This window comes from Rhincodon typus, chromosome 38 (genome assembly GCF_021869965.1).
Source record: "Rhincodon typus isolate 14 chromosome 38, sRhiTyp1.1, whole genome shotgun sequence".
In the NCBI taxonomy this organism is placed as follows: Eukaryota; Metazoa; Chordata; class Chondrichthyes; order Orectolobiformes; family Rhincodontidae; genus Rhincodon; species Rhincodon typus.
Window position 1 is genome coordinate 3,253,074 of NC_063369.1, and position 26,578 is coordinate 3,279,651.

A 26,578-nucleotide genomic window follows, 5' to 3' on the forward strand; every position below is an offset into this window, starting at 1 on the left:
CTCTCCCCCCTCCCACACACACACTTTCTTCCCCGCCTCACACATACATACACGTTCTCTCTTCCCCACCCCTCTCTCACGCGTGCACACAAACACGCACTCTGTCTCTCTCTCCCCCTCTCTCTCCCTCCCTCTCTCTCCCCCCTCACTCACACATGCACACACACACCTATACACACACGTGAATCTATGGGGTGAATTTGTATTTGCAGATACATTTTATTTTGTTCAAAATGCACACAATTTATAGACATTCAGTCAATATGACGTTTTATAAATTTCTACTTTAGAAATAAAACCAGTCTGACTCCAACCTAAGATACAGATTCTAAACAAGGTCTCACACCTAAGATAACATGGTGTAGAACTGGATGAACACAGCAGGCCAAGCAGCATCAGAGGAGCAAGAAAGCTGACGTTTTGGGTCTGGACCCTTTTCCAGAAAAATCACACCTAACATGCATTGTCTGACCTGAAATGTCACCTCTTCTTTACACTGATAAATCCTTTAGTTCTCTCAGGACCATGACTTAAAAGGAATTCAGGAATTTACATATACATTTTAATCAATTAAACTGATTAAAGATTTAACATCTTAGGTTTGTTTAGTACATCCTCATCAATGGTGTGAACGTTTGATCTTTTATTTATAAATTCTGTGTCTGATACTACCCCTCTCACTAACACATGAAGGAGGACTGAGGCTCCAAAAGCCTGTGTTTTCAAATAAACCTGTTGGACTATAACCTGGTGTCATGTGATTTCTGACCTTGTGCAAATTGAATTGCCAGAGAAAGTGGTGGAGGCTGGTACAATTATAACATTTTAAAAGACACCTGGATGGGTGCACGAATAGGAAGGGTTTAGAGGGATGTAGGCCAAATGCTGGCACATGGGACTAGATTAATTTAGGATATCTGGTCAGCATGTGCTGTACAACTCTATGAGTCTATGACATCCACAGGCTCTCCTTTGTCTAACTTGCTAATTACCTGCTCCAAATTCTAACAGATTTGTCAGACATGACCTGGCCTGGATGAAGCTGTGCTGACTCTGCCTATTTTACCATGCATTTCCAAGTACTCTGCAATCTTATCTTGAAGAATGGACTCTAAAATCTTACCAATAACTGAGGTCAAGCTAACTGATCTAAAGATTCTTGTTGTCTGCCTCCCTCCCTTCTTAAACAGGGTATTACATTAGCTATTTTCCAGCCCTCTGGAGCCCTCCCTGATGCTAGTGATGTCTGAAATATCACCACCAATGCCTCTACAATCTCCTCAGCTACCTCCTCCAGAACTCTGGGGTGTAGTCCATCTGATCTGAGTGACTTATCTGCCTTCCCATCTTTCACCTTCCCCAGCATCACCATTAGTGATGTCCACTACACTCACATCTGCTGCTGTCCCTATAGAATTTCTGGTATGCTACTGGTGTCTTCCACTGTGTAAATTGATGCAAAGTACCTATTCAGTTCCTCTGCCATTTCTTTGTTCCCCATTACCACTTCTCCAGCCTCACTTTCCAGTGGTCCAATTTCCACTCTTGCCTCTCTTACTTTTTAGATATCTAAATAAAGCCTCTTGCAATCTTTTTCTATATTACTTGCTAGCTTACTCTCATATTTCATTTTCTGCCCCTTATTGCTTTTTTAGTTATCCTCTGCTGGTTTTTAGAGGCTTCCCAATCCTCTGGCTTCCCACTAATCTTCACCACATTTTTCTTTTGCTGTCATGCTGTCCCTGACTTCTCTTATCAGCCAAGGTTGTCTTATCTTCCCCTTAGAATGTTTCTCTTCCTCCTTGGGATGAATTTCTGCTGTGCCTCCCAAATTACCCCCAGAAACTCCTGCCATTGCTGCTGGACTCCCTTTTCAATTAACTCTGCCCAGCTACTCCCTCATGTCTTAAAATTCCCCTTACTCAATTGTAATATCATTACGTCTGATTCAATCTTCTCCCCCTCAAACTGCAGGCTGAATTCTATCGTATTATGGTCACTGCCTTCTAGGGAGTCCTTCACTTCAGCTCACTAATCAAGTCTGCCTCATTGCCCATCACTAAATCTAGAATTGCCAGTTCCAAAAAAAAATCTTGTAGGCATTCTACAAATTCCTTTTCTTGGGATCTGTTACCACCCTGATTTTCCCAGACCACCTGCATATTGAAGTCTGCAATGATAATTGTAATAGTGTCTTTCTTTCATGCCTTTTCTATCTCCTGAATTATTTCCTTCCCCAGATCCAGACTACTGCTAGGAGGCCTGTTACACAACTCCCTTCAGGGTGTTTTTTCCTTTGTAGCTCCTCAACTCCACCCACACAGATTCTACAATTTCTAACTCTACATCACTTGTTGCTATTGATTTAATTTTATTTCTTATCAACAAGGCAACCCCACCCTCTCTGTCTGTCCTTTTGATAGGATGTGTATCTTTGGATAATTATTTCCCAGTCCTGATCGTCTTGCAACCTGGTCTGTATGATACCCACAACATTGTGCGTGCCAATTTCAATTTGAGCGACAAGCTCATTTACCTTGTTTAATATACTATGTCCATTTTAAGTACAACACCCTCAGCCTTGCATTGACTGCCCCCCTTCTCATAGTTGTCCCCTTATCTCCTGTGCCTGAAGTTAGATTTCTGACCCTTTTGTACTTGCTGTCCTATTATTTGTTCTGGAAACTGAAGCAGAGGGTAAACTCTCGCGCACCCACCCCCCGACCCTCCAATTAACAATTTCCATAATTTTCCAAGCAATTGAACCACCCCCCCCGCCGCCCCATTTAGTTTAAAGCCCTATCCATAGTTTTGGTTACGTGATTCGCTTGGCCTCTGGTCCCAGCATGATTCAGATGGAATCCATCCCGTTGGACACAGCTCCCTCCTTCTCCAGTACTGATGTCAATACCAATGTTCCATGAACTCAAACCTGTTTCTCCCACACCAATCTTAGAGCCATGCATTTACCTCTAGGCTTGTTGCTTATAGCTCAGGTAGTAATCCAGAGATTTTCCTTTTCGGTTCTGCTTTCTAATTTAGCTCCTTGCTGCTCATATTCCCTCAGCAGAACCTCTTTCCTCTTTCTGCCTATATCATTGGTACCTACATGGACTACAACAACTGAATATTTCCCCTCCCACTCCAAATTGCTCTGCAGTTCAGATGAGATATCCTGAACATAGGTACAGGCAAGCAATGCAGCCTTTGGGACTCCATCCAGGGCACAGAAAACAGTGAATATTCCCCTGACTATAGTAACCCCAGTTACAACTACATTTCTCTTTACTCCCCCCTCTTGAATGGCGCCCTGTACCATAGTGCTATGGTCAGTTTGCTAAACTCTCTGACAATCCACATTCTCATCTACACAGGATGCAAGAATCTCAATCCTAATTAACAAGCTGACAGGCTGAGGCTCCTTCAGCACTACCTCCTGAACACCTTTATCTGCCTTGCTTGTAGTCACATCTTCCTATCCCTGACCATTTTCTGAATTTAAGGTATTTAACCTAAGGTGTGTGACTGCCATCTGAAACACATGTCTAGGTAACTCTTTCCCCTGTCTGATGTTTCGCAGTGTTTGAAACTCAGACTCTAGCTCATCAACTCTGAGTTGGAGTTCCTCAAGGAACCGAAACTTGTTACAGATGTCATTACTAAGAACCACAATGGGGTCCACCAGATCCCACATAAAACAGTTACAACATATTACCTAGTCTGGCATCTCTATTTTAATTACGGTGGCTCAGTCGTTAGCACTGCTGCCTCACAGCACCAAGAACCCGGGTTCAATTCCACCCTTGGACAACTGTCTGTGCAGAGTTGCACATTTACCCCCTGTCTGCATGGGTTTCTGCTGGGTACTCTGGTTTCCTCCCATAGTCCAAAGATGTGCAAATTAGGTAAATTGGCCGTGCTAAAACTGTCCATAGGGTTTGGGGATGTGTAGGTTAGGTGCATTAGCTATGGGAAATGCAGGGTTATATGGTAAGGGGATGGGTCTGGGTGGGATGCTCTTCAGAGGGTTGGTGTGGACCTGTTGGACTGCCAGTTTCCACACTGTATGGATTCTGTGGATTTTTAAAAACTTCATACTGGTTTTTTATTTACACGCTACAATCTGTATCCCCTATTTATCTTCAATGAGAAATTTACCTACAAAAGATAGTCAAATTAGTTCATATCATCAGACTCCAGACCCACAGCAATGTGGTTGACTCTCAGTTGCCCTCTAAAATGGCCTAACAAGCCATTCAGTTGTACCAATTGCTACAAATTCTCAAAGAAATGAAACTGGACAGATCACCAGCCATCAACAAAGGCACTGGAAAAGACAACAGCAGAAAAAGCCCTGTCAACCCTGCAAAGCCCTCTTCCCACCAACATCTGGGGGCTAGTGCCAAAATTGGGAGGGCTGTCTCACAGACGAGTCAAGCAACAGCCTAACATACTGATACTCATGGAACCATACCTTACAGACTATTGCAGACACCAGCATCACCTTCCCTGGATATGTTCTGTCTCACCGGTAGGACAGACCCAGCAGAGATGGCAGCACAGTGGTATACATTCGGTGAGGAGTTGCTCTGGGAGTCCTCAAAGTGGCTCAGTGGTTAGCACTGCTGCCTCACAGTGCTAGGGACCTGGGTTCAATTCCACCCCTGGGCGACTGTCTGTGTGGAGTTTGCACATTCTCCCCGTGTTTGCATGGGTTTCCTCCGGGTGCTCTGGTTTCCTCCCACAGTCCAAAGATGTGCAGGTTAGGCAGATTGGCCATGCTAAATTGCCCGTAGTGTTCAGGGACGTGTAGCTTAGGTGGGTTATAGGGGGATGGGTCTGGGTGGGACACTCCAAGGGTCAGTGTGGACTTGTTGGACCGAAGGGCCTGTTTCCACACTGTAGGGATTCTGTGATTCTATAAGATTGACTCTGGACCCCGTGAAGTCTCATGGCTACAGGTAAAACATGGGCAAGGAAACCTCCTGCTGATTACCACGTACTGTCCTACCTCAGCTGATGAGAATCAGTACTCCTGCATGTTGAACAACATTTGGAGGAAGCACTCAGGATGGCAAGGGCACAAAATCTGGAGATTTCAATGTCCACCACCAAGAGTGGCTCGGCAGCAGTAATACTGATCGAGCTGGTCGGGTCCTACAGGACATAGCTGCTAGACTGGGTCTGCAGCAGGTGGTGAGGGAACCAACAAGAGGGAAAAACATACTTGACCTCATCCTTACCAATCTGCCAGTTGCAGATGCATCTGTCCATGACAGTATCGCTAAGAGTGACCACTGCACAGTCCTTGTGGAGACAAAGTCCCGCCTTCACATTGAGAATAAACTCCATCATGTTGCGTGGCACTATCTCCATGCTAAATGGGACAGACTTCGCACAGATCTAGCAACTCAAGATTGGCCGTCCATGACGCACTATGGGCCATCAACAGCAGCAGAATTGTACTGCAGCTCAATTTGTAACCTTATAGCCTGGCATATTCTCCACTTAACCATTACCATCAAGCCAGGGGATCATAGAATCCCTACAGTGTGGAAACAGGCCAATTGGCCCAACAAGTCTAACCACCCCTCCGAAGAGTATCCCACCCCACCCCCCTACCCTTTCTCTGTAGCCCTGCAGTTTCCATGGCTAATCCACTTAACTTACACACCCCTGGACATTACGGGCAATTTAGCACGGCCAATCCATCTAACCTGGACTGTGGGAGGAAACCTGAGCACCTGGAGGAAACCCACGCAAACATGGGGAGAATATGCAAACTCCACACAGACAGTCACCCGAGGGTGGAATCAAACCCGGGTCCCTTGCGCTGTGAGATGGCAGAGCTAACCACTAAGCCACTGTGCCGCCCAACCCTGGTTCAATGGAGAGTGCAGGAGGGCATGCCAGGAGCAGCACCAGGCATACCTGAAGATGAGGCATCAACCTGGTGAAACCACCAAACAGGACTACTTGCACGCCAAACAACATAAGCAGCAAATGATAGACAGAGCTAAGTGATCCCACAACCAACAGATCAGATCTAAGCTCTGCAGACCTGCCACAGTTGCGAATAGTGGTGGATGATTAAACAGCTCATTGGAGGAGGAGGCTCCATAAATATCTCCATCCTCAATGATGGAAGAGCCCAGCACATTAGTGCAATCTTCAGCCAGAAGAGCTGTGTGAATAATCTATTTGGGTCTTCTCCAGTGGTCCCCAGCGTTACAGATACCAGTCTTCAGTCAATTCAATTCATGCCACGTGATATCAAGAAATGGTTGGAGACATTGGATACTGAAAAGGCTACGGGCCCTGACAACATTCCAGCAATAGTACCGAAGATTTGAACTCCAGAACTTGCCGCTCCCTTAGCCAAGCTGTTCTAGTACAGTTACAACACTGGTATCTACCTGACAATGTGGAAAATTGCACAAGTTATGCCCTTCACATAAAAAGTAGGACAAATCCAACCTGGCCAGTTACTGCCCCATTAGTCTACTATCGAGCATCAATAAAGTGATGGAAGGTGTCCTCAACAGTGCTATCAAGCCGCACCTGCTCAGCAATAACCTGCTCAGTGATGCCCAGTTTGGGTTCTGCCAGGGCCACTCAGCTCCTGACCTCATTACAGCCTTGGTTCAAACATGGACCAAAGAGCTGAATTCCAGAGGTGAGGTGAGAGTAACAGCCCCTGACATCAAGGCTGAATTCAACTGAGTATGGCATCATGGAGCCCTCGCAAAACTGGAATCAATAGACATTGGGGGAAAACTCTCGATTAGTTACAGTCATACCTGACACACAGGAAGTGGTCGAGGTTGTTGGAGGTCTTCCTCGGCTCCAGGACATCTTTGCAGGAGAATTATCTTCACCTGCTTCATCAATGACCTTCCCTCCATCATAAGGTCAGAAGTGGCAATATTCGCCGATGATTGTACAATGTTCAGCACCATGCATGACTCCTCAGATACCGAAGCAGTCTGTGTTCAAATGCAACTAGATCTGGATAATATCCAGGCTTGGACTGACAAGTGGCAAGTAACATTCATGCCACATAAATGCCAGGCTATGATCATCACCAGCAAGAGACAATCTACCTACCACCCCTTGCCATTCAATAGTGTTACTATCACTGAATCCCCCACTATCAAGATCCTGGGAGTTATCATTGACCAGAAGCTCAACTGGACTCACCACATAAGTGCAGTGGCTACAAGAGCAGGTCAAAGGCTGGGAATGCTGCAGCGAGTAACTCACCTTCCTGACGCCCCAAAGCCTGTCCACCATCTACCAGGCACAAGTCAGGAGCATGATGGAATACTCCCCACTTGCCTGGATGAGTGCAGCCCCAACAACACTCAAGAAGTTCAACACCATCCAGGACAAAGCAGCCCGCTTGATTGGCACTACATCCACAAGCATCCACTCCCTCCACCTCCAACGCTCAGTAGCAGCAGTGTGTACCATCTACAAGATGCAGTGCAGAAATTCACCAGGTATCCTTAGACAGCACCTTCCAAACCCACGACCGCTTCCATCTAGAAAGACAAGGGCAGCAGATATATGGGAATGCCACCACCTTCGATTCCCCTTCAAGCCACTCACTGTGCTGACTCGAAAATATATCACCATTCCTACACTGTAATTAGGTCAAAATCCTGAAATTCCCTCCCTCATGGCATTGTGGGTCAGCCCACAGCAGGTAGACTGCAACGGCTCAAGAAGGCAGCTCACCACCACCTTCTCAAGGGCAACTAAGGATGGGCAATTAATACTGGCTTAGCCAGTGATGCCCACATCCCATAAAATGAATAAATAAAAAAAATGAACCTACCATTTACCTGTGATGTCACTCTTTTGCGCTGGTCCCCTGATCCTGGGCTTCAATTTAATTTGTAAGAAGACCTTACAAACTAATAATAACTGATAATGGACAGTAAAGAAAGACATACCCCAAAACATCATTAAGGCTCACACTGAAGGCTTTCCTGGGCTAGTGCTGAGTCTGACTTGGGGAAGAGAAAACAGTTTCAAGACCTAAAACTGCTGCCTGATTCCAGGAAGTTCTTTCTATTTCATGTTGGATCAAGATTCAACCCTGTGGTGCTGCCTGATTCCAGGCAGCACCACAGGTTTGAATCTTGATCCAACATGAAATAGAAAGAACTTCCTGAATTCTGTAGATTTAAAGGATTTGCAGGATGTATTTATTTTTATTGAAGATACATAGCTCCACTGTCTCATGATGATAGTACAGCAATGCAAAGCCAGCAATCAGGATTTACCTAGCAGGGGACCTGAAATTAGATTTGCAGTTTTCTTGAGCACTTTACAGGAGAGAGTTTTATTTAGTCTGTACTTTGGATTGTAAACTTTCAAAAGTGTTTTTGGTTCAGTTGAGTCTGTGACACGTGTGAACATGTTGATTTGAAACTCTCAACTTCTACAACTGTTGTAAAATGTCTAAATTTCCATAATATATAATGAGTCAACCATGAAAAGGAATCTGACTTGTTAGAACTCATGTCCTTTCCATGTTGTTGAAATAAAAATTCTATTTTGATGTACATCAGGCACTTCTGGCTTCACTCTGTGGGATGACACAGATTGTTAAAGCAAAATTACTGTCAGATTAACCCCAAACTTTAATCCCCTAAAAGAAATTCTAATCACGGTGAGGTCTTTACAGTCATCAATTATTGTGGTATTATTGCATCATGAAGTGTATTTAAGGCAGAGATAAATTCTTGACTAGTATGGGGATCAAGGGTTGCGGGGAGAAGGCAGGAGAATGGGGTTGCGAAACATATCAGTCATCATCAAATGACAGAGCAGACTTGATGGGCTGAATGGCCTAATTCTGCTGCTAAATTTTGTGGTCTTGTTGTCTTACTGAGAGGAACAAGACATGGTTTTCACCCTCCATCTCAAGCCCTGACTCTAAACCTCAATTTCCATTACTTTTCCTGACCACTGTTTGAGACTGAATGAGACTGTTCATAGCTTTAGTGGCCTATGCTAGATCGAGCTGAGCCTTCAACTCCATATCCATCTCAATGATGTAACTATTTACCTCCTACTCCATAATGTCACTCGTCTTCACCACACCTCAGCTCACCTGGTGATACCAACATCTCTGATTCCAATATTCCCCTTGCCAGCCTTGCAACTTGCATGTTTTAAGCTTGAATTTATTCATGCTTCTGCTTCATGTGTTCTAACTCACATAAAGTCGTGTTCTCACATTCCCCTTTGTTCATGCATTACCATTAGCTCCTCCTTTCCTTAGAATTCATATATGGCCTTGCTGCCTCACTGTCTCTGTATGCCTTTCCAGCTGTGCAATTTTCAATCTTCGTGCCCTTTGATTTTAGACTTTTACTCTGTCTTGATTTTCATTGATCTTCATTTGTAGTTGTGCCTCACACTGCTTATCCGCTAATCTCTGGAAGTCCCTCCAAAACGCTTCGTCCTCTCTCCTCCTCACTTCTTTTCAGATCTTGCTTAAAACCTACCTCTTTTTACAACATTTAAAAGACATTTGGATAGGTACATGAGGGATATGGGCCAAATACAGGCAAATGGGACTAGTTTAGTTTGGGAGACTTGGTCAGCATAGTTGAGTTGGACTGAAGAGTCTGTTTCCGTGCTGTGTGACTCTATATAGTTTTCCTTTGTAGAAACTGTATGTTATACATATTCAGGGTTATTTCTACTTACATTTATTTTGCTTTGCTATCTAATCCGTAATACAAAACTGGACAACGGCAGCAAGAAATGGGGTCAAGACTTTGGGAGCAATCTTCCCGGCCTGGAGATGGTAGGCCTGGAGACAGCTAGTGAACTTCATTAGACAGGGTGATTGCAGACTAGCACCCAGTCACTTTCCCAACTTTGTCCTAATTAGGGAAGACCCCAAGTTTGACCTTACCATCCTCCTGCCAATTGAGGACCTTAATTTGCCAGGAGCTGTAGGTGGTCAGGACTTCTTGGTCCAATGTTCCATCAGAAGTCCTTTCGACAGCCAATAAGCTGCCCAATTACTGGAAGAACCATAGGCTTTCTCACTTTAGCAAGGTTTCCATCTTGGAAACTCTCCCTTTCATGGGCTTGCTGTGAAAACATGAAGATCCTGCCCTTTCATGCTGATGGTTGCTTTACTGCTAACAAAAATTCATTGAAAAACCTCTTAACAAATACCTCGACATCAGAGGAAACCTGAATTGTATAAGTGTTCTATATTCTAGTTGTGAACTGAAAGAATAGAACTCTTTTTAAGATGGACTTTACATGTGTGTTGACATGGTCTTTAAACAACATAAACCAGCTGATTAGATTCTGAGTGCTTTTGACATGCTGTGCTTTGTACTGTTTTAAATTAAGTTCCTATGTGTTAATTTGTTAAGTTCTGCTCTGTTTTGACCTTAGAGCTTTGTTTTCACTAACTGATTGTATTCTTTTTCCAGCGGTCGAATTCATTATAAGGATATGTACAGTTTATTGCGTGTTATCTCACCCCCTCTGGGCTTAGGCAAGAAATGTCCTCATAGGGTGGCCTGCAAGGTTTGACTTCCACTAAACTACCAACCTAAGCATCAATGAATGAGTGTGCTTTCTCTTTTTTTGCATTTCTTGAAGTAGAATGTGCAGGAAAATGCAGTCACCTAGAGAAAATAGCATGGAAATGCACTGACCAACCTCAACCTCAGCCATTGCTGCTTGTCGTAATCAATACCACTCGGCATCTTGGGTATACTAGTGTTCATTACTGTAGGGACAGAAACTGCATTGACAAAGACTGGCATCTCCTCAAAACAGGAAAGAAAATGTTCTCTGTACTTCTATGCAATATTTCAACATTGCATAGATATTGGATGATTTTCTGCAATTGACAGACCCATAAAGAATAACCTTGTAATTTTTTTGTTTTGTTTGTTTCCTTCCATTTTTGTTTTCGTTCGTCTTGGATACATCTTTTTGCCTCATTTCTGCTACAAAGTGGCCGCATCAGTTACACTGATATGTATGAGATGTTGAGACACATGTCTCCGCCCTTAGGCCTGGGGAAGAAATGCCCTGCGCGAGTTGCTTATAAGGTAGAAATGTGTCCTTAGTGTTCAGTGTGTTGGAGAAAATCTGTGACCTTTGAACTGTTAGGTTCAGGGATCGTGCAGTCCAAAAGAAGTGGGAGGAGTCTGAAAGGGTTGACAATAAATATGATCTACCTATTAGTTGATGAAATATTTATCTAAAAAGCAGACACCACTTTCATTGAGGAGGATTTAATTTATTTCCTTAAATCAATTACTTGCTCTTAATTGAAAACATCGTGGCAAATTTGCTTTTCTGCCTACTTGCAGTATTTGATCCAACAAATGATTTTTAAAAATTGAGCAAACAACTTGATTTTAGTTGTGATATTAAGCTACATCAAATCCCTTCCTCTGCCTTTACAATGTACAAATATTGCTATCAGAAAAGGATTCACTACACTTCACAGGGCCAGACCCTCTCGAATTCTTTCTCCTGATTTTATTCATAGTTTGCATCTTTTATTCTCTTCAGATCAGCTTCAGATGTTCACTGCTTGTTAGTTCTCCTGATGATGCAGCAATGTGTAGACCCCTAGCAAATCTGCCAGTCTTCCTTTATGATGAGCTAGTGAGTGTGTTTGCATGGAAGAGAAAAGAAGGAGGGTATCATTCTATCTGAGATTTGATGGTCCATACTAGGACCTCAGTTTATATGCATCTATTCCATAAAGAGGTCTTGAAGTGAATTCACTTCTAGGGGAGAAACTAAGATGTGTAATCTCCACCTCCCACCCCCAACAAGATATTGTATTCTGTAACCACTCAAGTTAGCTTTATCCAAGATCAACTTATCCTACCTGTACTTTCACGGCAGTTAACTACAATGAATGTAGGTCCTTTATTTGCTTACTTCAATTTTCTCACCTGTATTGGTGGCTCTAACACCTACATATGGGTTTTACAAATACAACCACTGTGTCACTCCACATGGTTCGTCATCTTTGTAGGTAAACCTAGATAATAAATGTTGACAAGTTATTTGATCCATGAGGTGGTGAGAGGTTCTATAGCCACCTGACCCTGTCGCAGTTGCCATTCACACCTTAGTCATTGAGTAGAGATCAAGTGTGACAATCTTGGCTTTTTCCAAGGATATTGAATCTGTCCACCATCTTGTCTGAGATTAACGGACGCAACAGAAACCGTGGATGGAACTTGAGACCTTGCTGGTCTTTGCGATTCATTATTACAATAGTTTGTGCATTTACTCATTGGGTCTTTAAAGTATATGAGCATTGTCCTTTTAGGCTAGTCATGATATTCAAATTACAAATCAAAATGCCCTGAAACAGATTATTCTGTTTTGCTACATATAGAATCACAATAAAAGGCAGAGGTGCTCAAATTCTTCCCATTAGTCTGCATGGCAAATTTCCCCTACAGTGAATCTTCATTTAGAATGTGCTCAAATCTCACTAGAAATGAAAGAACCCTTACGTGCATTTAGAGAGTTTCCACATACAATGTCCAGAACAACCCTCCCGTAGACGGTTAAGAGAAGTGAGATCCTGAGAAGCTGTGAGATCTGAGTATTGGACAGAATTGCATCATCAAACTATCACCCACTTTATCACTGATGCTTTTGTAATTTGAATGCAAAACAGATTTTGTATCCATCCTTCCTTAGCATGGTGAAACCTGAATCAAATCCAAAAATATTACTTTTATTGACGTCAGTAAATTTTTAAAAGAACTTCAATGTAGAAAAGTTGTTTTACAATAAGCACACTCCCCTTCCTGTGGGTTGCATGATTATTCTGTGTTTCAGAAAGGGCAAATTCAATTTATCTTAAGGTTTTCAGGTTAAAGAATAGAATTTTTAAAGCATTAAATAGTTCTGATTTTTAAGTTCAACTCTGACCGTTTAACTGTTACTAACTTTTCCACCTTTTACCTATTTTCTTCCTGTCAATGCAGTTCTAACCTGTATTGGTCCCTTATTCCTACATAATACACATGGTTAATCATTTGTGTTTATTCTCTCTTCCTGTTTTTCTTCCCTCACTATTCTGCATGCTGCAATGTAAAGATGTGCCAACATTAATGGAAAATCATTAGAAAGTGAGCAAAATGGGGTGCCCTTGAGATGATCCAACATTGAACTGTACTCTCTTCACCAAATTTGTTTTGTGGTTTTAAATGAGGCTTCCCAGAAAAATATCTATGTTGCACCATATTTAATGCTAAGACTGATTTCATTTATATTTTTGCTTGCAAAATAATAAATTATCGTTGTTATGATGTTAGGACCTATCCTGTCCCATGCTTGGTTGTGGTGGGGTGTTTCCCACAGAGAAGAACAGAAATCCTAAAACTTGAAATGTTGGCATATCAGTGCACCCATCTGAGGCATGGTCCCCCCACTGAAACCCACATAATCCAGTTTACATGCCACCTCTCTTTTCCAGCCCATGCATAACCCTTCTTTCCAGCCCATGGATAATCTCTCTTTTCTGTTTCCTATTCTTCCCCCACTTCAACATTTTTTGCTCAATTCTCACCTCAAAGTGACATATGTACTCAGTTATCAGACAACAAAGAATGGATGTGAAAATCAATATTACTATTTAAAATTATATACTTTCCTACTAACCAACTAAATAAGATAGATACTTCATTTGTGGCATTGATAATCATTATGGCCACTTGCAGACCCAGGTCCTGTTGCACATGGCTCCCTATTGCTCCATGTTTTCTGAGCCTATGGCCTGCTGTGCCTTGGGATACCACCAGAGTTGGAATCCAGAGCTACTTCTTTATTTTTTATTGCTTTGAAGATGTGAAGTCCAGGGAATGGTTTCCACTTGGATTCATAGGTCAATGGAAAGAGCGTTTTCAAAGGAAAATACTATCCTATAGCTTTATCTTCCATTCCTGTGGATCCTTTATTTGCCCGCTAACCAGTGTCACTCGTGTTTTCAGCACTCAATGCCAAGAATTTGGGCATTGATTTTGTCACAAGTTCAAGGGCTGAGCACATTTCTACAACTTGTGTCAGTGAACTGTCTCAGCATTGCAATTGGTAATGAGGTGACGATGGTGAATACCGTGCACTTTTCTTGAACCAATTAATCCTGTGGTTCACAACATTTTACCCTGAGCAATCCCTACCCAGGAGTATAGGGTCAGAGTATTTAATGTAATACAGTTCAGCTTTCTAAAAGGAGAACCTAAGCAAAGTTAAATTTAATATCCATGAATCTTAGCAGAATAGATTTCTTAAAGAGGATATATTTGCTGATTTTCTAATATGACTGAATTAATTACAATATGAATTGCATCCTACTTATTTATAAACAAGTGTTTTAAATAAGGGTATCATAGCAAAACCCAGGCCAAATGTATTTTTACAGACCATTGTTGCATATTTTGAGTACAGATAACCTTTCTTAATTGGCCAGAAAGAATCCAGAATAAATTATGTCTTACTTTGGAGAAGTTCAGAATGAAGAGTTTCCTAAGTAGGGAAGGTGAAGTAGAGAGGGACATGAGTGATTGCAGAGGAGATAACAGATGGCAATAAAACCAGGTGGAGTGCAAAGCTCAGTTTGGGCTCATTTGGGACCTTGAGGATGTGCATTTTTGGATTTATCCTGAGTGATCAACTGACGGTAGAGTGGGTGGGTGGGGTTGAGTTTGGAACAGTGGCCAATTTCTCATGGAGCAGAATTAATATTGCTGTTATTAATCCAAATAAAGTTGTGGAACCTGCTCAACTTTCTTCCTGAAGCAGCTTAACTTGATAGAAAGCATTGTTACAAAAAAAGGGCATAGCTGGATAAGTGAACGTACAGTCAGAAGCTGAGCCATGGATCTGGTCACCAGCAGTATGTAAACCAGAAATTGAAGGGGAGCTAAAAATGGAACCTTGGAATGTGCTGCATGTGATAATGCAAGTACAAGAGAAATTTTTTGACACTGGGAATGGAGGCCTCTGGTGTATCAAAGTCTACAGAGAGATTGAGGAGAGTGAAAGATATTATTGGTGACGTTAAATAGATGGTCTTGATACGGGGGGTAAGATACAAACTAGAAAAGAGATTCAATTGGGTAGCAATGGAGTGGTAGGTCTCAGTCTGTGGGACTGCAGAAAGAAAGATGAGCGGGGAAACAGGTTTGGATAGAGTGACAGACTAAGGAACAGACAGTAATGTATAATACAATGTGAAGGGTGGGCAGTGCTAATGACAGAATGCAAAAAGCAGCAGCAAAAATTGGAAAGGAAAGTGGGACTGAAGAATGGCAGATGAGAGGCAATGGGGTGTGTTACAGGTTGTGGTCCTGAGCAATATGCTCACAACTGGACATTGATAGTAGTCTTAAGTTCAGCTTGTGAATTTGAGATAACCTATTGAAGAGCTTGAAATGGCATGCCTGATGTTCGGTCAGTCACAATACACAATTATGTATAGAATCATAAATCATAGAATCCCCTACTGTGTGGAAGCAGGCCTTTCAGCCCATTGATTCCACACTGACCTTCCAAAGAGCATCCCACCTAGACCCAACCCCTATCCTAACCCTGTAACTCTGAATTTCCCATAGCTAATCCACCTAGACTGCACATCCCCAGACACTATGGGCAATTTAGCATGGCCAGTCTACCTAACCTGCACGTGTCTGGACTTTGGATAAATGGAAGCACTACAGAAGGTCATTTGGCCCATCATGTCTGTCTCAGCTCTCTACAACATCAACTTAGCCAGGCCCACTCTCCACAGTTTCCCTGGCCCTGAAAACTTTATCCAGTATCCTTGCCCAGCTTTGTTCTCCTTAACTTGAGGAAGAATGTGGTGGCATTGGAGGCAGTTCTGAGGAGTTTCACCAGGTTGATTCCAGGGATGAAAGGGCTGTCATACAAGGAATGGTTGAATAGCTTGGGTTTTCACTTGCTGGAGTTCAGAGAATGAGGGAGGGATCAGATTGAAGTATATAAAATGCTAAAGGGGATTGATAAAGGGGATGTCGAACACATATTCCCCCTTGTGGGACAGTCTCTGTCATAGGTCATAGATGTAGAGTGAGAGAAGGTAGGTTCAAAACTAAGATGAGGAGAAACTACTTCTCTCAGAGGATTGTGAATCTGTGGAACTCACTGCCCCAGAGTGCAGTGGAGGCAGAATCAATCAACAGTTTCAAGAAAGAACTAGATATGTTTCTAATGAAAAGCGGGATAAGGCTTATTGGGAGCAGGCAGGAAAGTGGACTTCAGACCAGGATAAGTTCAGCCGTGATCATGTTAGATGGCCAAGCGGGCTTGAAGGGTTGAGTTGCCTATTCCCATTCCTCATTCCTATGTTAAATGTGTTTCCACCAATTCTGAGGCAGTGCATTCCTGATCATAACCACTCCTAAAAACTTTAGTTTTAAACAGTGCAGGAAAGGTAATGATGATAACTTTCTTTTTATCTAAATATTATACAGAATAAAAGTAAAGAAAGATGAAGGCTTGCTTGACAATCCGTTGCTTGCATGATGCTTGGGTATCAAGACGAATGTGATGGATAAAGTCTAGACTAACAAGCTTGCAAGGTCAGGCTGCTTTTCACTTGATGTTGAGGGATGCTTTGTTTTCTGCAAAATTCAATTTCCCTAGTTCCTCCCTAGATTATTTGTTTGTGAAGAGATCTGTCAGAGGTGCAAATATTGACTGTCTGACAGCTTAAATTGGGGTGGGATATCTCTGCCGCTGGACCTAATTGGCTGAGAAAGATGCTGATCACCATTTAAGTGCCAGATTTTGATCCTGACAGGCTTATTTACTGATTGGGGTGGAGAGTCTCTTGCTATTACAGATATCCACTGCGACATTTTGCCAAACCATTTGAATGTTCCATGGAGACATGAAGTTTGACACTAATTAACAACTATTTGTTTTTAGTAATGTTCCAGTCCATTTTATATTATCTGGCTGGGCAGGAAATAAGGTCTGATTGCTGGTCACATAATGTCCCTCATCATGTGAAACAGTAGGAATTTTCTGATTGAATTCTTGCTTTACTGTTTCCCTCCCAGATATACCGGACATTACCTAAGGGATGTCAGTCAACACTTGTATTACAGCTGGGCAATCCTAGGAATAAGTCACGTGGCCTTACTGTTGCTGACGTATCATCTGCGCTATGTTGATTGCCCTTTGAAAGGCTGCAAGGTGGATTTACATTCTTTGGGATATCAGGAATGGGACTTACTAAGTGGACATCAGACACAGTCTGTCAGGATGTTGACATCTGTACTTTGGACTGTTTGGACCTACTACATTGAGAAAGGTTTTTTTGAGGAAGAAATTAAAAAGGAATATGAAGGGAGAGGGGCAGTGGTTCTAACTGAATACTGTAAATAATTAAATAGGCTTTTTTTAATTTAGATTATTTTCTTTAATTGGATAATTTGTCCCAACCCTACACGGTCTCCCTGTTTCCCCATGCCTCTTATCTGGTTTATCCCACCTGGGATTCTGTAGCCTGAGGAAGTGTGAGTGGGCTTGGGCCCACAGCATTCCCTGTTTAACTCTCCCTCCCTCAAGAGTCATTCCTACCTTTTGTCCTCTCAAGGCCAATGTTCAAATCAAAAGTTTGTTGATGAGCAGTAGCGGCTGATCTTGTTTCTTTCCCCATTAGAACTGTCCTTTCCTTCCTGATCTTCCCTGGGTGGTGCAAGTTTAAATCTTTTCCCTCCCCATTTACTGTTAAGCTTTCCACTGCCCTATGTGCCATACCTTATGTGTTGATTTTGTACATGACCTCAAAAATAAGCAGTTCAGTTAATAGAGTACTTTAAAAGTTTCCATAGTTGAATAATATAAATCAATTAATAATTATTTCATGAATCAGTCTCTGGTGATTCCACATCTTGCTCTACCAGTCTCAAATAAACACAAAACATAGTATAGATATGTGATATTTATTGTAATGTTACAATCATCCCTTCCCACAACTTGTTGCGTTCTCTACCGAAAAGCAGAGTTCCCCTCCATTGGTTAATTGGTTAAATGTTTCACCCTTTATATATCTCTGCCATTTAGACCACAAATGCTTTGGCTTCGATAACACATAATGGAAGTAGACCTCTTTTTGTAAAATTGAAACAGATCTAGAGTGAGAGATAAAACTAATGATACCAAAAAATAAATTACCCAGAATGAGACATTCATAAATCGACTAGCTTGCAAAAACTCCAAAAACTCCATTGAAAGGAACTGGCCTTGTTATTCTGGTTTGCACAAAAAACACCATAAAATACAAATCAAACTTCAACCTTGCTCCACCACCACCAGACTCTGGAAATCTTTTTAAAAACAAAAGAGATTTTAAAAAATGAACTTTACCCTCTTACCTCCCCATGTTTACATTTTCCTTTGTGATTATCTTATTATATCCATGGGCTTTTTTTGATGTCCTCTTTTCTGACATTTCCTGTCCTGCCAAGCACTACTACTTGTCTAGAAACTTCTGTGCTGTTGGGAAGGATGCGTCTTGATGCTGCCTAATCTTCAAAGCCATTCTTTGAGGTTCCATTTAGTGAAACATATGCATCTTTTGTTTGGCCTGTTAAACTCTAAAGTTCACCCATTTACTTATAATTAATGATGAATTCCTCAGTATAAAGTCATAGGCCCAAGAACCCTCAGCTGCCTGCTGAATCACCATTTCTCCATCATAAGGTCAGGAAGTGAGGATATTTACTGATGATTGCATAATGTTCAGTACCATTCACGACTCCTGAGATACTGAAGCCATCCATATCCACGTGCAGCAAAACTTGGAAAGCATTCAGGTTTGGACTAATAAACAGCTAGTAACATTCATACCATGCAAATGCCAGGCAATTATCATCTTCATCAAGAAAGAATCTAATGATCTATCCTTGATACACCTAAGGAGCTGCCTGTTGATATAACCTTGTGTCCATTCTGTCACTCTGCATTGTACTGAGTCCAGTCATTCCTGAAAATGGTCTTCTCAGTCCAGTCATTTCTGAGAGTAGTCTTCTCAGTCAAAATGGTGTTTGGGATCGTAATCCTGAATTAAAAGTTCACCACCATGTTCAGGACTTGCGTTCCTGCAGAGTGTTTCACTTCTCGACACAAATAGACAGATCAACCTGGATGAGACCCTTTACAAATAATGAAATAATGGCACACTCCTGAGGACCCAGTGCAACTACTGACAGACACCTGGAGACCATCTGAGAACCAATAATTCCCTCTCCAAACTTCATGTTCATAGGCCCACAGTGCCGTTTATCAGTGTGCAGCAATAGAAATATGTCACTAACTCAACAAAGTAGAAGTCTAATGACTTCACAACGTTTGGAGTGAGAACATGTTTAGCTTAACTGAGTTCCATTCTTCCTTAAATTAAACACAACTTGTTTTATGGACAATTCCCCTAATAACTTGCTCATGTTTCAGCTATCCCACTGTATGATTCCCTCTCCCCACCCTCACTCAACCATCTCATGCTATCTTTGCCTATCTTCCTCTCTCAATTATCTTTCGCTTTCTTTCAGCCCTATTACTCTCATTGCACTTCCCTGAAAAATAATGTTGAATCATTTCATAGTCTCCAGCTTTAATTGCATTAAATGCACTACACCTGTCCATTCCTCATTCACTCAAAAACCTCTGAATGCTGCTATTACTTATCCTTGAATAATGCTCCATTGCATTGAGAGAGCAGATTTTAAGCAGTAGCCTATTAAAGCGTAGCTGTGAATGAAATCCAGTGTCTTTTCCTTGGAAGCTTCTGTGTCAACTTGACTGCACTGCTTGTCCTGTGGGGTACTTTTGCATGCTGCATGCATCTGCATCAGTTGTGTTTGTTAACTGGATGTCAGTTGCTCAAGTGGAACTGGGAATGACCATTGCATTGTGTGTTGTTCCACGGAATATTTGTGTGCACCATGTTAAATTGCTATGATGATCTATGTATTTACACTTGTACACAAATGGAATGAACTATTTGATGATGTTTAGACTAAAATGAAAGGAACCTCCAAGTGATTTGTGGTAACTCAGCCAAACAGCAGCAGTGCTTTGGGCTAGGTTTGTTGTGATTGGTTCCCTACAGAGGCTTCTGCGAATGGATTTACCAGTTGCTGAAGACAACAGCGTGCACTTCAACTCCACACTTATGGCACTTATTAGGACAGCCTTGGATATCAAAATAGCAAAAGGTATAGTGTGGGTTTTATTTAACTGCCATACCCATATTGGCTGGGGTAATTACTACCACTGTATATGAAAAAAAAAGAAAAGTTTGTGAAGATTTTTACATGTTATAAGTCTTGTGCATAGGCATCCAAAAATCTACTGACTGATGTATCTGTATTGCGTACGATACTTAAAACGTGAAAGATGGATGTATCCCGACATTTATTTGGAGGTTTCAGTGCTGCATAATTTTATTGTATCAACTGCCGCATTGTCACCTCAGAATCACAAAATTGTTATAGTGCGGAAGGCTGTGCAATACCTCTAAGTATTCTCCTGCCTTTTCCCTGTAGCCCTGCTTTATTGTTTCTGTTTAAATAATTGTATAATTCCCTCTTGACTGCCTTCATTGAACCTGCTTCCATCATACTTCCAGGCAATAAAAAAAGTTTCAGTTATATACCATGACTATTTTGCTCAGTTGCAGACAACCAGATAACACAGGGAAACCTTCCAACCTGTACTATTTGTATGTGACAAAGAGGTTTATGCATGTGGTACAGTGAGCCTTGTTCCATTGTGGTTGCCCATAAAGACATTGTTGCAATAATTGCAGCCTATTTAAAATTTATCCCAAATGTTATACCAATTCTATTTCTTAGGAGGGGCTGATAAACACCAAATGGACCGAGAGTTGAGGAAAGAGATGATGTCTATCTGGCCTAACCTCTCTCAGAAGACAATAGATCTACTGGTCACGCCTCACAAATGTAAGTGCAGATCTCATTATAACTTTCCTTTTCTTTGTCATCAGTTCTTTACACGTTGAGTCATAGAGTATAATAACAGGAAGAGGCCTTTCAGCCCATCAAGTCTACACTGGTCATCAAGCCTACTATCTAATCCCATTTCATAGCACTTGGCCCATTACCTTGTATTCTATGGTGTTTCATGTATTCATCTAATACTACATAAAGGTTATGATATTCCTGCCTTTACCATCTTTTTAGGCAGCGGTTTCCAGTTACTCATCACCCTCTGAGTGAAAAAAGTTCTTAAATCCTCTCTAAACCTCCTGCCCCTTACCTTCATTCCGTGCTTCCTCATTAACTACCTTTCCATTAAGAGGAGAAGCCCCTTCCTATCTACCCTATCTATACCTCTCATAATTTTGTAACTCCAGTCAGGTTCCTCCTCAGCCTCTCTGCTCCAAGGAAAAATCCCTAGCCTATTTCGTACCTCTTCATGGCATACCACCTGAAGGGCAGTTTCCTGTCATGTCACTGTCAATACTACATGTGTGAGTGCCATTATTGGGAAAGAGCTATGATAATCTGAATTTACTAATTTCATATCCTCCTCCCCCACCTGCAGATAGACATTCAGCTCTGCTGAGCTGACCACCACCCTGCTAACTCTAACAGCACAGCTAAACGTGGTTTTTGGTATTGTTGGTCATTCTTGATATATGGACTTTCTTATTTCTTAGTGGCCAAACAGTTCATACGGTAAAACCAGTATTTTTCATTCATGAAATTCTTGTGTAGAGCAGAATCAGCTGCCCTCTAACAGTTGAAACTTGACACCAAAGCTAGCAATTCAGGGGCAAGTTTATTTAAGATTCCTGTGCTCCATTTGTCATCACCATCATCGTCATTCCAGATTCCTTATAACATTATTTAATATCATTCAGGGTTCAGACACCATCCTTTAATCCTAACTGACCATTAGTCATCAGATAACTCGCTAAATGTCAACTTTAGCTTCTCTTCATAACTCATTAGCTACAAAAATAATATTGTCCTCTTGTATTTTTAAATTCTTTTTTTCTTTTTATAAATGAAGTGCTACAGAAACAGATAGTTATGAACCTTAGCTACACAGCTGATTCCTGTGGAATCCCCTCAGTAAAAAGATGGTGAAGTCAGTCGTCAAATGTTTTCATCTTCCTCAATGAGAATATGTGAAAGTTAACAGATTTTAGAACATTCAAAAGTAGTATGATGAAAATTTACTGGATGTTTAGGAGAGGAGTGCAGGGGGAGATTGGAAATTGAACCATGTAAGTGCAGCTCTCTGTTTCAGTTTTCTAAATCCTCTTCTTGACTTCTAACCTTCCTGCCTGCAGCAACTGACCTTACCGTGGGCAAGATCTACGCAGCTATGATGATCATGGAATACTATCGACAAAGCAAAGCCAAAAAGCTCCAGCTACTCCGTGAGGAGCAGGTACTAGCATAGTGGAGAGAAGTCATTGAATCGCAGATGATCTCATGCTATCCAAAAAAAAAGAAACTGAGAAAGAATCACGCAAAGACAAACAGCTTTCCTTAATTTGCTGTGCTTCCAATTTTGCTTGATGTATGCTTTTTACACATTCCCATCCATGCTGTTCTACTTTAGATGTCACTGATAGGGTTTGGAATATTTTTAACAGGACTGATCTCACAACTTAAGTTATTTATTTTTGCATCTCAGCAAATCTGGGGTATACAAGCCTTGGCTAATGGCTGGTAAGTCCGAGCAGTACAGCCTCATGAACGATGTTTCATTGTGCACATATTTCTCTCTTGCCGGGTTGTCCTGTTGGAATTTTTTGGGCCTGGAAGTTTGGAAAGGGCCATTCTTAGCACTGTTGCACTATTTACTCTTGGATAAAGACTAAAGCAAAACACAAGGTCAGTTAACATCAGCAACTTGAGATTTATTGAGAGTAAGAGAATCAAAGCTTGAATGCTCCTTCAAATACTCTTACTGAAGTTCCCCAAAATTATGGATATCTGTTTTTTCACTTCTTCATTAAAAACTTGTCAAAATTTTATTATTTATATATAGAAAAAAGTACCCAAAATGTTAACGATAAAGCACTTGTACTATAATTGCTTTCTGGAGGAGATGGAGGAGCTGAAGAATGTGATGGTCTGTTCTAGCAGCAAAATTAGAAAAAGTTTACCAAGTCTTTTTATGCAAAGTGATGCCCCTTTTGATGGGAGAAGTTTAGTGTTTAGTTTGGTTGAACCTATTGGATATCTAAAATTTATCAATCTTTGTTGTTTACTCAATCCATTTGTTCAGGAATATCAATTTTTTTTTGGTTCTCCTATGTGCTTCTCATCGATTTCTTCCTTGCTTTAAAGTGCATCTGGTCCCTTTTATTTTATTTTGAATATGTTGTATCCTCAAATTGTCCATATGCATGACACTGAACCAATTAATTCAGTATTCTGGTGTATGATGTTTGTGTTGGTTTCTATGGTCAATGCTATAACCAGATATATTAGGTTTCAGAAATGTGTTCAATCCAGAAAATGTTAATTGTATTCAAAAGTACATTAAAACAAATGACCATGTAAATCGTAAATATACTAACATTTATGTAAAGTAGTTCATCTCCAATGATGTCAGGAGGCAGAGCCCAGTTGCAATGTTTAGCTGCTCAGGTGAAGCTGCACTTGATCAATACTTAGGTAATTCCTTTGGAAGTGGTGGTATTATTAGACACATCCTGTGGTTAGTTAGAGGCTAATTGTTGGTGAAAGGGTCCTGTACATTAGATACTGCCAGTTTTCCTTTGAGAAGGACATTTTTTTGCAAAATTTTGACACTTTGAGACATGATGTTTGTTATGTCAAGGATACATGCTTAATTATGGTTCGTATAGTAATGAACTTACAAACTGTCAGTAAGTCAAGATATTGCTATTCTCTAAGTATGGGTATTCTGCAGCTAAAACATAGGTAGAGATTTGATCCTTTAGGGATCTACATTCTGGAAAAGTATAGTTGTGGCAATTACAGATTTTTCTAACCAACCTGTTCAGAGATGTAATACATACCTCTGGAGAAGGTAGGACTTGAACCATTACCTCCTGGATCAATGGTAGGGCCACTTGCAGCAGTTACAAGTTAGGCTGTAGATCAGAAAACTATCTTTGTTCATGAACAGTCAATTAAGCAATATTATTTATGATACAGATATTTGTTTCTTTATATATTTTTATTTTGTAACAGAAGGAAGTTCAAAGGAGTAATGTTCCTCATAATAGAAATGATAAAGAGATGAAAAAGGGTATGAAGAGAAAGAAGTTGTTTCTTAGAATTGAGTAGGAGATGGGTCATTCTCATGGTGGCTGCGCTCAACTAAGCACGTGACTATTTCAATTGCATGATCTGTCCCAAATACTGGTTCCTACATACCATACCAAGCTGAATAACATCCACACATCAACTCTTCTTCTAGAGATCTATCCAAATCCATTGATTCTCAGTCAAGTTTCAGTCATTTTATAATTAGTGCATTACACATTTTTAAGAAGGAGCAAATAGGAAAGAAAAGACAAAACTAAAAATATACGTGGGAGTAAATAGAGAAGGTAGAATTTCTGGTCACTAGTTGCTACTCAGATTCCTTCCTCAAGCAGTTTGTTTGCATGCCTACAGGGGTAAAGACATTGTGATTAATGAGCAACAAGATAAATCAAGTAAATGAGAAAAATGTGGGATCCAACTTCATGGTAAATATACACCATTAAAGAATCTGCAATTCAGAGTATTGTAGATAAATAAATAAATAAATAAGTTTTAAACTGGCAGTGAAATATAACTACTTATTCCCTTAATATTAAGGCCACATTTGATTGGGTGTAGCATGATAGACCCTAGCATAATTAGAGTCAATGGGAATCAAGGGAAAAAAACACTCCACTCATTGGAGTCAATCTAGCACATGGGAAAATGATTCTGATTGTTGGAGGTCAGTTGTCTTAGACCCAGGACATTTCTGCAGGAGTTCCTTGGGTAGATATTTTCTAATCAACCTGTTCAGAGACATTATTACACACCTCTGAAGCAGTTGGGACTTGAATCCACGTCTCCTGGCTCAGATGTAGGGATATTACCACGGCACCTCAAGAGCCTAGTAGTTCCTCAGGGTTATGTTGTTTAAAATTTAACTATTTTTCCAGTCAACCTGTTCAGAGATGTTATTACACACTTTTAGAGCAGCTGGGACTGGAAGCTGGGCCTCCTGGTCCAGGGGTAAAGACTCTACCACTGTACCACAAGAGCCTGGTAGTTCCTCAGGGTCGTGGCCTAGACCCAACCATTTTCAATCATTTATCAATGATCTTGCCATAAGGTCGGAAGTAGGGATGTTTGCTGCTAATTGAACAATATTCAAATTCATTTGCACCTCCTCAGATACAGAAGCAGTCCATGTCTAAATGCAACAAAATCTGGATGATATCCAGGCTTGGGCTGAAAAATGACAAGTAACAGTCAAGCTACACAAGTGCCAGGCAATGGCCGTCTCCAACAAGAGAGAATCTAACTATCATCCCTTCACACATCACTGAATTCCCCACTATCAACATCTGGAGGCTTACTGTTGACCCAGAAATTGACCCTGACTAGCCATATAAACACCAAATAAATACAACAGCAATTTAGAGCCTACAAATCCTGCTACAAACAATTTACCTCCTGACTCACCAGAGTCTGTCCACCATCTACAAGGCACAAGTCAAGAATGTGGCGGAATATTTTCCACTTGCCTGAATGAGTACAGCTCCAACAATCCTCGAGAAGCTCGACAGTAACCAGGACAAAGCAACCCTCTTGATTGGCACCACACTCTCAAGCATTAACTCCATCCATTGCTGAAGCACAGTCAGCAGTGTGTACCATTTATAAGATGCATTGCAGAAATTCACCAAGGTTCCTTCCAAACCCACATCTTCTACCATCTAGAAGGACAAGGTCAGTAATTACATGGGAACACCACCATCTCCAATTCCCTATTGCAAGCCACTCACCATCCTCACTCGGAAATATAGTGCTGTTCCTTAAGTGTTGCTAGGTCAAAATCCTGGAACTCCCTCCCTGATGGCATTGTAGATCTATTGATACCACATGGACTGCAAGGTTCAAGAAGGCAGCTTACCACCGCCTTCTCAAGAATAGCTACAGATGGGCTGTAAATGTTATCCTGACCAGTGAAGTGTACACTCCCTAAATAAATAAAATCATAAAATAATGCAGAATACAAGAAAGTAAGGAAAGAAGGAAGGATAAGAAAAGCAAAGAGTGAATATAAGAAGATAATTATTAAGAATGTTAAAATTCTGTAAAGTTGTCTTCAATCATACCAGGAAAAATGTCTTTATTGAATGTGAGATAGTAGGAACTGCAGATGCTGGAGATTCTGAGATAAAAAGGTGTAGAGCCGAATGAACACAGCAGGCCAAGCAGCATCAGAGGAGCAGGAAGGCTGACATTTCAGGCCTAGACCCTTCTTCAGAAGAAGGGTCTAGGCCCGAAACGTCAGC

The 26,578-nt window shown here is 41.2% G+C and overlaps 1 protein-coding gene across 1 annotated transcript in view; it reads left to right on the top strand.

Moving 5' to 3' along the window:
- LOC109912552 (voltage-dependent P/Q-type calcium channel subunit alpha-1A-like) overlaps positions 1-26,578 on the top strand; it is a 547,201-nt gene that overhangs the window by 453,663 nt on the left and 66,960 nt on the right. Inside the window, exons 38-41 of the mRNA XM_048617794.1 lie at positions 11,006-11,102; positions 20,171-20,276; positions 20,916-21,023; positions 22,382-22,482. Coding sequence (XP_048473751.1) covers positions 11,006-11,102; positions 20,171-20,276; positions 20,916-21,023; positions 22,382-22,482 — 412 coding nt within the window. The remainder of the gene's footprint in view (positions 1-11,005; positions 11,103-20,170; positions 20,277-20,915; positions 21,024-22,381; positions 22,483-26,578) is intronic.